The following is a 12,643-nucleotide window of genomic DNA, read 5'->3' as shown; positions in this document are numbered from 1 at the left end:
CACATAACTTAACCAGCATGCATTTATGATGGACTTAAACTCACTATAGAAATAGATCTCCAGACACTGGAAAGATAGAACAGCAGGTAGGGCACTTGCCTTGCATGCAGCTGACCCAGGTTTTGATCCCCAGCATCCCATATCATTCCCTGAACCCCACCAGGGCTAATTCCTGAGTGCAGAGCCAAGAGTAACCCTGGAGCATTGCCAGGTATGGCTAACGTCTCCATTCGTTCTAGCCCTGAGATTTTAGAAGCCTCTCTTTACTCGTCCTTCCCAACCATGCTGCATTGGAGGCTCTTTCAGGGTCAGGGGAATGAGACCCAGCATTGTTACTGGTTTTGGCATATGAATACACCATGGGGAGTTTGCGAGGCTCTCCCATGTGGGTAGGAAACTCTCAGTAGCTTGCCAGGTTCTCCCAGAGGGAGAACTAGGCTATAAGATGTCGCACAATGGTACTGGCATATATGTATATATATGTATATGTATATGTATATATAATCCCTATATATATGTATATATACATATATGTGTGTATATAGATATACATACATATATATGTGCATATATATATATATATACCTCCAGTCCAACAGAGTGTAATCAGCAGGCTTCCCTTCTCAAATTACTTACATCAATCAACCAACTCTACAAGAAACCATAATTCTCAACCTGTATCTTAGGACAGACCAAACTCAGACTTCTTCACTCTGTAAAGAGCTGACTCCCTGGGAAGGGCTGGCCATCATAGCCCCTGCATGGTGCTAAGAGAAGAACACAGAGAAGAAACTTTCTCACCAAAAAAAAAAAAAATGCCAGCCCCTGAGGGCAGGGTTTGCTTTCAGCACTCTCCCCCTCCCACTGTCTACTGTATATTGGGTCCAGCTCAGTCAGAGCACATTCACCCCGCACCTGCATAACCTCTATACCTTACAAAAATTCTATTGGACACCCTTACCCTGCATGACTTAGAATCAAGCAGAGAGCCAGAGGATGACTTCTGAAGACCCCCCCCCATCAGTAGGTTGTCTCTGTCTGGGGCAACGACCTTTTAGAAAGCACTTCAATCTCACTTCATGGTTGGCTAAATAGTAACATTATGATTCAACAGGAAATTGGGCAAGTCAAGCAGAAGTTTCAGCATTTTTTTTTTGTTGTTGTTGAAGATTTTGCTGTCTCAGTGGTTATAGTTCTTAACCACAACTCTTGAGTTCTGGACACAAAGATGTAGCGAGTGTTTATTGGCTGGCATTTTTAGCACATCGATGTAAAAACCTTAGCAACAATACAGGGACCCAGGAACTATCTGAGACGTTCCAGACATACAGAAATTCCCACTGGCTACCAGGGTTATTTCCCTTGGTAGAGAATTAGCTTTGAAGATAATAAAATGTTTTTGAAACTCGTATTGTCTTAGACCTTTGATCTTTTCCTTATCTTACTATTATTTTGCATTACTTTAATTTTTCTATTTTAGTTTTTCTTCCACATCCGCAGTGCTCAAGGATTATTCCTGGCTCTGTGCTCAAGGATCACTCCTGGTGGTGCTCAGGGGACGATATGCAGTGTTGGGGATCAAACTGGGGATGATCTTGTTGCAAGGCAGGCAGGTGCCTTAACCCCTTTGCTGTCTCTGGCTGATCTCCTCCGACTTTTAATAAATGTTATAGAGTTGAGATTTTTTTGTGGGTCCTCTCCCCATCCATCCTCCATCCCATTATTAAAAACTAAGTTGTTTTTATTGCGCTTGACTGGTTTTCCACATAAATCTGTTTCCATAAGCAACACATTATTGCCTTTACAACTAAATATTTTCATGTAATGTTTGTACACATTTTATTCCATATTGCAAACATTATTTCATTTTTCTAAATGCAAGAATAATTTTTGTATAATGTTCAGTATGTAATTTATATGAGTTATTTTTTCAATTCAACAGTTTAAAGCCCCTAAGAGCTGATTTCCTATAGTCAATACTTTCATTTATCTGAGTAATGATTTTGAACTCCTTTTAAACTCAAGAACTATGTTAATGTCAAATTTTGTGACTCCCCAAGTGATTTTCACAAAATAATCTGTGCTCTGTTATTAGGATAGGTAATTTATAGAGGTCGGAGGCACTAAGACTGGGTAGTGATGAGAATGCTAAGACAGTTGTGGAAATACTAAAAATGTATATGAATAAATGTTGATGTGTGCCAAAGCTGGGAAAGTTTCCAGTGATTTTAACCAGTGAGTCAACATCAGACTTCTTTGGCACAAAATGTTTTTCCTATGAAGGGAGATGCTGAAGATGAAATGGTCTAGGGGACCTACCTGCTTTGGTTTCCAGCCTGCTCAGGCTTGGGCTGTTAGGACATGATGAGGTCCTTGCCTGCCTCTTGCTGGGGTCCCTGGGAGAAAGGAAAAGATGCCACACTCAGCACAAACACTCAATACTTTTCTTCCTGCAATAGTCAAGAGTCAGTTACATGCAACTTTTCAAGAGACCACCTAGAACTGTTCCTAAAATAGCATTTGGTGCCTCCTGTTTAATGTACATCTGACTTCCAACCAAGATGCATCCTTTCCAAACCCAGCCAGGGCTGCTTAACATTATGAAATACAGGTACTAGAAATGAGAAAAAGAAAAAGAAAAAAAAAATCAAGCCAAAGTTACTTTGCAGATCATAAAGCTGATCGACACCACAAGAGGTCACTGTTACAATAGGAAAGAACTGTCTGCTTGAGCCCAGAGAAACGGGAAGGACTTCTTATTCTCATCTCTCCAGTAAGAAAATGAACCCTAGGGAGAGCGGTGGTAAAGGTGGGTGCTGTGGTTGTGGTCCGTGGTAAGGACACATTCGTGTTGGGGTGGGGGGAGTGGTATAGTAACATTGTAGGTGTGCACTGAATCCCTAGACATTAACAAACACTTCTGCTCTTGTAAACAATTGTTACATTATTACAGGCATATACGGAACACACACAAATATATAAAAGGATTCCCAGGTAAAATTGCTGAGAGGTGATGGAGGTAACATGTTTTAGTATAAGATCTGGAACCTACTTTCTCCTTCCAGTTCACTGGTTCTCACTACATCATAGTGAGACCTGAGTCCATGTAAAGAAAAATTAAATTAATATCTTCTGAAGGTTTTAAAATTTTTAGTAAACATTAAAAGTTAAAAAACTGAAGGGGCCACAGATCTGGTATAGAGGTTATGGCGCTTGTCTTGAATCCTGCCAACCCCGGGTATGACCCCTATGACCCCCTTGCTGATCCCCAAAGCCAGGAACAGCTCCCGAGCACTTCTGGGGGTAACCCCAAGCCCCTCCCCCAGTCGAAGATAAATTAGTCAATGACCAGCAATATTTGCGTTCCAAATATCTCTATTTGGTAAGGTGGCTGATTGAGAGCAGAACTGCCTACTTGGTTGCATTTTTATGAATTTTTTTGTTTCTAATTTCTACAGAAGAGATCCGTCTTTGAAAGGATACAACTTCTCCTTTGCTATAGCTGATAATTAAAATGAGCTAACTTTAAAATTTCTGGACCAATGTCCCCAATAAAAACAAAACAAGAACACTGAGAAAATAACAGTACAAGACTTACAACAAGATTTCATTTTTGGAAGATATTTGCTCCAAAACAGAGGAAGAAAGCGCACACATGTGGCAAGGGTCCCACCACCCCACCCCCAACACTGGTGCGTACCCACTGCTCTGGATTTCGGGGCAGTAAGATACCCCCCCCCAGTGTAAGTGCAGCTGGTTTCTTAGCCCTCAGCCTTCACTGCTACCCCAGGATTAGCATCTCAAAACTTCACCATTTCCCAAAACATTCATATTAAACAAACAAGCACAACAGGGAAAAGATCAAGTTCATCTCTTCTAATATTAATGATTGAATATTTGGAAACATGGCTTTATTTGTGTAGCCAGTGAAAACACAGATCTGGCAGCAAGATATCATTGGCCAACACTGGGGACCTGGATCCTCTTTGCCAACACTCTCCTAGTAGACCTTTAAGTGGAACTGAACTCAGAGACAACAGAAATAGCGGAAACCAACCCTGTGAAAAAGGAAAATGACTAACAGTTTAGCAAGGAAGAGAAAAGATATCAGATGAAGCCTGGCTGGCTATGAGGTCCAGGAAGGTCCCATATTTTTCACTTCTGGAAATAACAAGGAAGTTGAGAGCAGTGGCAGGAACTTTTTAAAAATTAGTTTTAAACCACAATTAAAATCAAAGAATATATACATTACACATACATATGCATGCACACACAAATATGTGTGTATATATATATTTGTGTGTATATATATATATATAATTGCTATTTTTTTAAACTACTGGCTTTCCAAATCCTCTACAACCAAGGGCAGAGGTGAGGTTGCCTCCCAAACACCAAGTTTGTGGCTCCCCATCCCTGCGGCAGGGGAAGAAAGGAACGTCCCATCATCCAGGAAACCTTGACAGTACTGGGTCCTGCTGGTTCTCAAGAAGAGCAGAGGATGAGGATTGACTAAGGTGGCAAATGTTCACCAGGGAGCAGTGGCCAAGCCACACTCAAGGACATGGACTCAAACCCTAGATTAAACTTTCATCACAGATCATTTAATCTCTTGGCCTTGTTTTATGTATCTTTACATTAGATGCTATGGCAATTAGTACATTTGAAAAAGGAAAAAAAAGAATTTTCAGCTATTTTTTTTTATCTAAGTTCATTAAATACCCTATCTGAGAAGTCCAGTGCTGAATGAGATTGTGATTTTGAAAAAAAAAAAGTGGGGGGGGAGTAAAAAAGCATATAAGGTGTTACCCTTAAGAAGTTCTAAGAGATAGTTCAGGGGTTAAGGCACTTGACTTCCAGGTAGTTGATACCAGTTCAATCCCTGGCACTGCTTATGGTCCCCATGCACTGCCAGGAATGATCCCTGGGCACAGAGCCAGGAGTAAGCCCTGAGTACTTCCAGGTATGTCAACCAAAAACTAAAAAGAAAAAAAACATAAGAGAAAGGAAAGCAAGAAGTTCACAATCTACTTTGTGGAACTGAAACCCTTAAATTTTTTTTTTTCAGAAAAGGAAACATTCCAGGAGATTCTTGAATCTGTACTCCAATGTGAAAATCAGCAGTTATGGGCGTACTGAGAAAGAATAGCAGAGACAACCTTAAAAGAATAAATAAAAGTTGAACTGGCCAATGACAAGCCAGTTCTCAGGAGGGGTGTAGTCATGATGGGCACTAGAGGCCAAGAAAGAGTCATGGGGAGCCACTTCCTGACACTGTGGATCCATGACTATGAGCCCAATTTACTTGTGATCAGGAGCTGTCAGCCAAGTCTACCTGAGACTTGGAGAGAAGCAGACAAGGTGAATTCTGTGAGGGGACAATAGGACTGGAGAAAGGACAAGTTGAAAGAATGAGACAAAAAGTATACGCAGCCTGGGGGCAGACTGAGGCAGAAGGAAGACCAGAAAGAACTGGAGAAAGGGTTTGAGAGCTTAGGGGCTGGCAAAGCAAGTCTGGTTTCCTCTATTGGGTGTTTGGCAGCAAATTTGTGGGTAATGGGATCAGCACAGGGACCAGAGTCATCAAGAGTGTCTCAAAGACCAGGACCTCGGGGAAGAAGTCTTATCAGATGCTCAAACATAGGAAGAAGATGAAAAGGAGAAATGGAGTCCAAGGAAAGATGAAAAATAAAAATGGCTTGTGTGCTTCGGGAACATCAAGAAAGCAAGAGTGACTAGGATGTTGAGGAGCATGCTAACAGAGCAAGGACTGTTCAGGCTGGCCAGGGAATCAGAACAAGACTTCTGTGAAGCTGAAGTTCCACAGTAAAAATGAGGGGGAAAGAAAAGGATCATGAAAGCACCATCTTTGAGGTTCGAGAGAGAGAGAGAGGGAGAGAAGGAGAGGGGGGGGGGAGAGAGAGCACAGGGCTCAAGGCTTATGTCTTGCACGTAACCAATTCAGGTTTGATCCCTGGCACCCTATAGGCCTCCTGGGTATGGCTCCCAGGGGGCAGGGTCTCCCCAGAACTGCGGGGCCTGAGCAGCATCACATCTGCGGGCCTCTACATTGAACCACCTGCCCTTGACTAAGAACCCCCTAGGGCCTCCGGAGCAGTATTTGGGAGATCCTCCTCCATCCCCGCCCCCCTCCATCTCATCTTTGTTAAAGAAGAATAGAAGGCCTTACACTCATCTGAAACCTGTCTGCTGGTAACTTAAGCCTAATGATTTTGTTGTAACTAATTAGAGCTGCTTGAAATAAATCTTTATCCTCTTTTTTTTGTGATAATCTTTCAAGTATGTAAAGATGTTATGTTCACTCCTTCAGGTCTTCTCCTGCAGTTTAAAGCCTATGGTTCTCTCATTTATTAGCTGTGTATTCTTGGGGAGGTATTTTTATTTAGGGAACCACACAGAGTTATGCTCAGGGCTCAGTCCTGTCTCTCTGCTCAGAGTTCACTCCTGCAGGGCCTCCTGGGACTATATACGGTGCTGAGGATTAAGCCTCGGTTGCCTATGCATAAGGTAAGTGCCGTACCTGCTGTCCTATCTCTCCCGCTGCTTGGGTATGTATTTTCTCCATGCGCTTTGGTTTCCTCCTAGGAATGTAAGGAACTGATAAATATTAGCATTCTTCAGTGCCTGGCTACTGTGAGGATTGAATGATTTCTATAATTGCTCTGGAGTAAATTATCTCTCAGTTGTTTGGCACAATTTTAGGCTCTTTATAAGCAGTTGGTAAGTAGTTATGGTGGATGTCATCAATGATGTCATTAGCAAGCTTCTTGGGTCCCTTTCATGTTTTTGCACTTGCTAATGGTTTCAAATTTCTTTTCCAGCCTTCAGTTACTCTTGAGTATCTGTGTGTCTAGATTCCTCTCAAAGTCTGCAATGTAGCATGGAGGTAAAGGTGTGTCCTGGGGGACAAAGAGAAGACCATGGAAATCCTACTTTCTGAAACTGTGGCGTCATGTAAGCTGAACTTGGGGCATCATTTTAATATAAGCTTCTTTTTTAAAAACTTTTTTTATTGAATCACTGTGACAGACCATTACAAAGCTGTTCATGATTGGGTTTCAGTCATACAGTGTTCCAACACCCATCCCTCCACCAGTGTACACTTCCCAGCACCAGTGTCCCCAGGTTCACTTCCATCGCCCCCCACCCCCTCTATGGTGGATGCTTTTCCTCCTCCTCCTCCTCTTCCCCCTCCTCCTTCTCCTCTTCCTCCTTTTCCTCCTCCTCTTCCTCTTTTTTTTCCTCTCTCTCTCCCTCTCTCTCTTTTTCTCCTTTTGGGCATTGTGGTTCGCAATATTGATACTGAAATATTATAAAGAATATCCCTTTACCTACTTTTAACCCTCAGATCTTGTTCAGCGTGATCATTTCCAGCTATTATTGTCACACTGGTCTCTTCTCTATCTCACCTACCTTCAGGCCCCCACACACTTGTACCAAGTTTCTATACATACAGTACCTGATGGGTAAATGATTTTTGTTTAAAAATAGGTAGAGTGGAAAACTTTGAAGGAGTCGTGCTTTGAATAAAACAACACAAGTGGCATGAGTGTTTTTGTGGCCACCTCACAGCATGGATAATCCTGTCTGCTCTTACATAGGCAGCCAGGGCAGAGAGGCCCAGTTCACACTGGGCTCCTGATTACTAAACTTAAAGTTCCTACTGATAAGATTATTTTTTGGAGGGGTAGGGAAAAAAAGGAAGAGTTGGTCGTTGGGTCAATCTGGTGGCACTCAGAGGGTACTCTTGGCTGTGTTCAGGGATCAGTCCTGATGGTGTTTGGGGAACTGTATGGGATGCTGGGGACTGCAATGGGGTAGGCCACAATATATCTCTAGACCTTAGATGTTCTGTTTAAAAAATTTTTATTAATTTTTTGGTCTTTTTTTGGGGGGGGGGTCACACCAGGCAATCCTCAGGGGTTACTCCTAATTCTGCTTTCAGGAAATATTCCTGGTGGTGCTTGGGGAACCATATGGCATGCCAGGGATTGAACCTGGGTTGACCACATGGAAGGCAAATGCCATACCCACTGCATTTCGCTCCAGTTTCTAATTAATTATATTTTTTTCTTTTTTAAACACCAGTGCTTAGGGAACTATGTGGTGCTGGGAACATCTGGATCAAACCCATATGTACTCTAGCCTATTCAACTATTTCTCTGGCCTTGTTTTTATATCTTAAAATCATGCATATTTATTCTTCCCAACTTAATTATTGTTCCCAGCTTACTGCTCCATAATTCAGTTGGGAAGAATAAAATTTTTTTTTTAATGTATCCAAACCATTCCAGAAATCATTCCTCTAAGGTCTTCTGTGGAATTCTTCTTAGAGGCAGAATAACAGTGTCATATCAGTTAGAAGATCTTCATAAGACACAGAACAAAAACCTAACTCTCACGGACATAAGCAGAACATGGAATGTATTGGCTTATAGAAGCCCAACTTTGGCATTAGTGGTGGGGCCTGGGCTTTGGCTGCATCTCTCTGGCCCTCATTCCCCCGCTGGCTTTCTTCCCTTCCGTTTTGGTCTTCCTCCCTCCTTGGCCTTCCTTCAGGTCCATCTCCCATGAGTAGGGGTCCTGAGCTTTGCAGAATGGTGCTCCATTCCCAGGCCTCTGTCCTGCAAGTTCCAAGAGTCAGGGCAGAAACAAAGCTTCTCCTTCCTATCATCAACAGGAGTTACGCATTTCACTGTGAGCCAAGCTCTGTCGTCTGAGCTGTCCCAGGCACGCTGTCCTCATACAAATCAGACAAAGTGGCAACACCATCTTTTAGACCAGATATATATGCCCAGGAAATAAAAGTGTATTTCTCCTTAATATATTCAAACATTCAGATTTTTGCAGTGATTCTGATAGCTCATTCAATTACCATGACTGAGGTTCTCTAGTTAGGGGCCAGCAAGCTTTTTCTAAATGAGAACAGAAAGTATATTATTTCTTACTTTGTAGGCATGTGGCAAAATTGAGACAAGTAGGTAGAGAATTTCATAACCATTTAAAATATAATGGCCTAGGAATTGGAGAGATAGTAAGGCAGTTAAGGCGCTTGCTTTGCCTGTGGCTGACCCTGATTTGATCCCAGGTACTGCACATGGGCTCCTGAGCACTGCCAGGAATGATCCCTAAGAATAGAATCAGGTTTAAGGCCTGGGTAACTCAAGCTGTGACCCCCAAACAAACAAAAAAGTAATGACTTAAATATCTAGAAATCATTCTTAGCGCTAAAATAACAACAACAACAATGAAAAGTGATTGGCTAGATTTAGCTCCCGGGCTATAGTCGATAAGACTTCTTTCTGCTTTAGAGCAGTAAATTAAAAAAGACATAAAAAGTACACTCGATGGGAGAGAAAACAATGTTTATTTTTATTTTGAAACTAAGAAAGAAATGGAAATCAGAAGTTAGAAAATCAAAATCCTATTTTTTATTCTTTGCAGCACCAGGGTCTCACAGTAAGAAGGTCACTAAGCCACACACCTCCAACCTGAGAAAAGACCTCATATTGATTGATTGATTTTCTTTTGAGTTTTTTGTTTTGGTTATGGGATGCTGGGAATCAAACCCGGGTTGGCTGCGTGCAAGGCAAACACCCTACACACTGTGCTATTGCTCCAGCTCATGTCTGGGCTTTTGTACTCAAACTACTCTCTTATATTCACTTAGACTCTTTAAGAGCAGTTTGGGAATGCCACCCCCAAATGGTGGTGGTCTTGCCCATATGTTCTCATGGCCGGAAGCACAGACATAAGCTTGCAGACACTAGCATTCTTCCTTAATGACAAACTTTAAAAAGAGAACCCTACTTAAACAGCTGCATACAAACATAATGAAATTAAAGTTTGTGATTTGAAAGAAATATTCGTAAACACCAAGCATTTAAAGAAGTCCACCAAGATATCTATTGCATTGGGTTGTGGCCTCTGATTAAAACTTTGTACATTTTGAGATTATACTTCCAATCTGAGTACCTTTTTCAAACACTCATTCACTGGTCATGTGTCAAGTTCCCTATGTGTAAATCTGATCAGAACTTGCTTTGTACCCAACCAAGTTGGTCTAATTTAGTTCAGTGTAAATTCCCATGGCTTAGCATAAGAACCCTGTTTCAGGTTTCCTCTAAACCTGCCATCCCAGTTTCCAGGCACCTGGTGTGAAGTCCTTGGAACTTCTCACTGCTGGGGCTGAGTCCTTCAACAAGGGGTTGTTGCTGCCCTGCCATCTTCCAACACATGGGAGTAGTAAACCTTCTGCCCACCATTCACATTTCCAGCCCTTGCCACCAGCCCTCATGTGCTAAGTGGGGTGCTGTGCATCCATAGTTTCCTGATGGTCCCCTCTGCCCCAGGAGCCCCTTCTCCTGAGGTCCTTCACCCTGCTGCCAGCATGAGCTACTCTTGTGCTAGAAAGGGCTCAACCTGGCCATCTACCTTCCTTTGAACCTACCACGGACACTCACATCACCTCTCTGCTCCTCCCAGCAAGCATTCAGGAGGCTCCAGTTGAAGAACAGCTCCCCAAGGCACTCCCTCCCTTAATCATTAAGCCAGAATTACAAACGCTCACATCTCGGCACCTGCCTGGTTTCTTCTAGTGCTTCTTTTGTTACTCCTAGCTTTGGTCAGTGACCCTGCTTCTAGAACCTTGCACATATTCAAGTCACCAGGGAATTTCTTTTTGGGGGGAGGTGGGGGATGGGAGGGGTAATGCAGATACAAATCCAACAGGTCTGAGATGGGACCTTCCCTCCCCCGCACTACTAACGAGCGCCCAGGTGAAGCTACAGTCTGAAGACCACATTCCAGCTGTGAAGTCTGACCTAGGTGTGAGCTGCCCCCGGGAAGGGCCTATTTCATTCCTTCCTGACTCCTCAGCGCAGGGTTTTGCTAACCAAGAACAACTTGTGAAATGGAAACTGACTAACCAGGAGAGTTTCTAACAAAATTGTTCTGGCTACACGGGTCTTTTTCAAGTGGAAAATTTCTCAGCCACCTGACCCTTAATTTCTGAAAAGAATAATGACTTCATTATATATTTTTTAAAAAGATGATATATTTATTAATTTAAGGCCAGTTAAAGTGAGACTGTACAAACAAGATTTTAAAAAATCATCCATAATTCCCACTGCCCACAAACAAATATTATTGAGATATGGTAAGCACCATTCCAGATATATTTTGCATATATACAGAAAAAAAGATAAAAGAATGAAAGACCCGAAGTCTGACTCAGAGGGACGGCAGGTAAGTAGACACACCAAAGTGGGAGCATATGTACAAGGTGGGGGTTTTGGATTTTTTTGTAATCCCAAAGGATGAAATATAAATTTTACTTGAATTTAATAAAGAAACAGAAATTGAAGTGAAACTGAAGGAATTGTAGAACTTCAGATGAATGGATCTTCACAAGAGATAATAGTTTCTAAAAGATCTCTCTAAAGTTAAAAAGAAAGATAATGAAAAACATTAGGATGCTGAAATCATTCTTTTTGTAACTTTACATGTTATTTTCAGGCTACAGCTTTTTTTTTTTTCAGGCTACAGCTTTTGACAGATCTATTCCCTACTATGAAGTGAAGTAATTAGAACTCCCACTTCCTCCCAAACACCAGTTTCGATTGTTTATATTCCTACTACATCGTCTAGGTTTCTGTTTCATAATCATCATTGTCAGAGCTGTTTACTTTTCATTCAATATGAAGACAAAGTCAATACTCACCACCAATGCTTTAACCATGGCTTCTCCATTCCTGAGTTTTGAACTTTGACTCATTCTTTTGTTGTCTAGAGTTTCCTAGAAACTGTGTAAGCTCAATCATATCTGACATGTGTCTAGGTGTTGCATTTTTTTCTGAGAGAGCTCCGCTGGCCTTTCAATTCTTGGGTCATTCTTCTTAGACTCGGGACTTCATGGATGCTCCTTCGTTGCCTGCTAGCTTTGAGGGGGGCTCTAAGAAAATCTACCTTTCCCTCACATTTTTAATGTGATTGGCTTGTTCTGTGTGAATGGTCACAGTAGCTTTTCCTCCATTTCCTCCATCCACCCACCCAAGTGGCAATGGAAGGGTGGAGCATGCACCGTGTGCTGGCTGGACTGTGGTGCTGAGCACTGCGAGATGGTGTGGACGATTTCACATCAAATGCTGTGAGGACGTGATGGATCCACTTGGGCTTCAGATTCAAACATTTATTTCAGAAAGCTGTTATTTATTATGTCCTAATAGTTTTTTGTGGTCTTTTTGTTCTGCTCACTTGCGTTTTCAGTGTGCTACTTCGATGATCAAATGAATTTAATATGTGATGAGCACTTGGAAGTGTGCCTGGCACTCAGTTCAAAGAAAAATGGCACCAGGAGGAGGGCAAGAGGAAGGAGATGCTTTTTCAGAAATGCAAACTTCCTGCCTTCTATGGTAATTCTTCATTCCCCTTAGCATTTTCATATCATCTCATTGATACGATTTCTTCTAAACATGTCCACCAGGCCTTATTGCATTATCAGGTGTTTTTTATTCTAATTTTTAATTTCTAATGTGATTTTCCTTTCTACACTTTTAAAATTTTCTTTTTTGAAAATTAATACTTTTTTGCATGTCTATGTGAACTTATAAAGCAAAGATGA

The 12,643-nt window shown here is 41.8% G+C and overlaps 1 protein-coding gene across 1 annotated transcript in view; it reads right to left on the bottom strand.

Moving 5' to 3' along the window:
- ARMC2 (armadillo repeat containing 2) overlaps window positions 1–12,643 on the bottom strand; it is a 133,085-nt gene that overhangs the window by 79,888 nt on the left and 40,554 nt on the right. The window contains exon 6 of the mRNA XM_055136094.1: window positions 2,320–2,396. Within this exon, the coding sequence (XP_054992069.1) occupies window positions 2,320–2,396 (77 nt within the window). The remainder of the gene's footprint in view (window positions 1–2,319; window positions 2,397–12,643) is intronic.

The sequence above is a fragment of the Sorex araneus genome, chromosome 4 (assembly GCF_027595985.1).
Source record: "Sorex araneus isolate mSorAra2 chromosome 4, mSorAra2.pri, whole genome shotgun sequence".
Lineage (NCBI taxonomy): Eukaryota > Metazoa > Chordata > Mammalia > Eulipotyphla > Soricidae > Sorex > Sorex araneus.
This window is presented reverse-complemented; position numbering and strand designations above follow the sequence as displayed.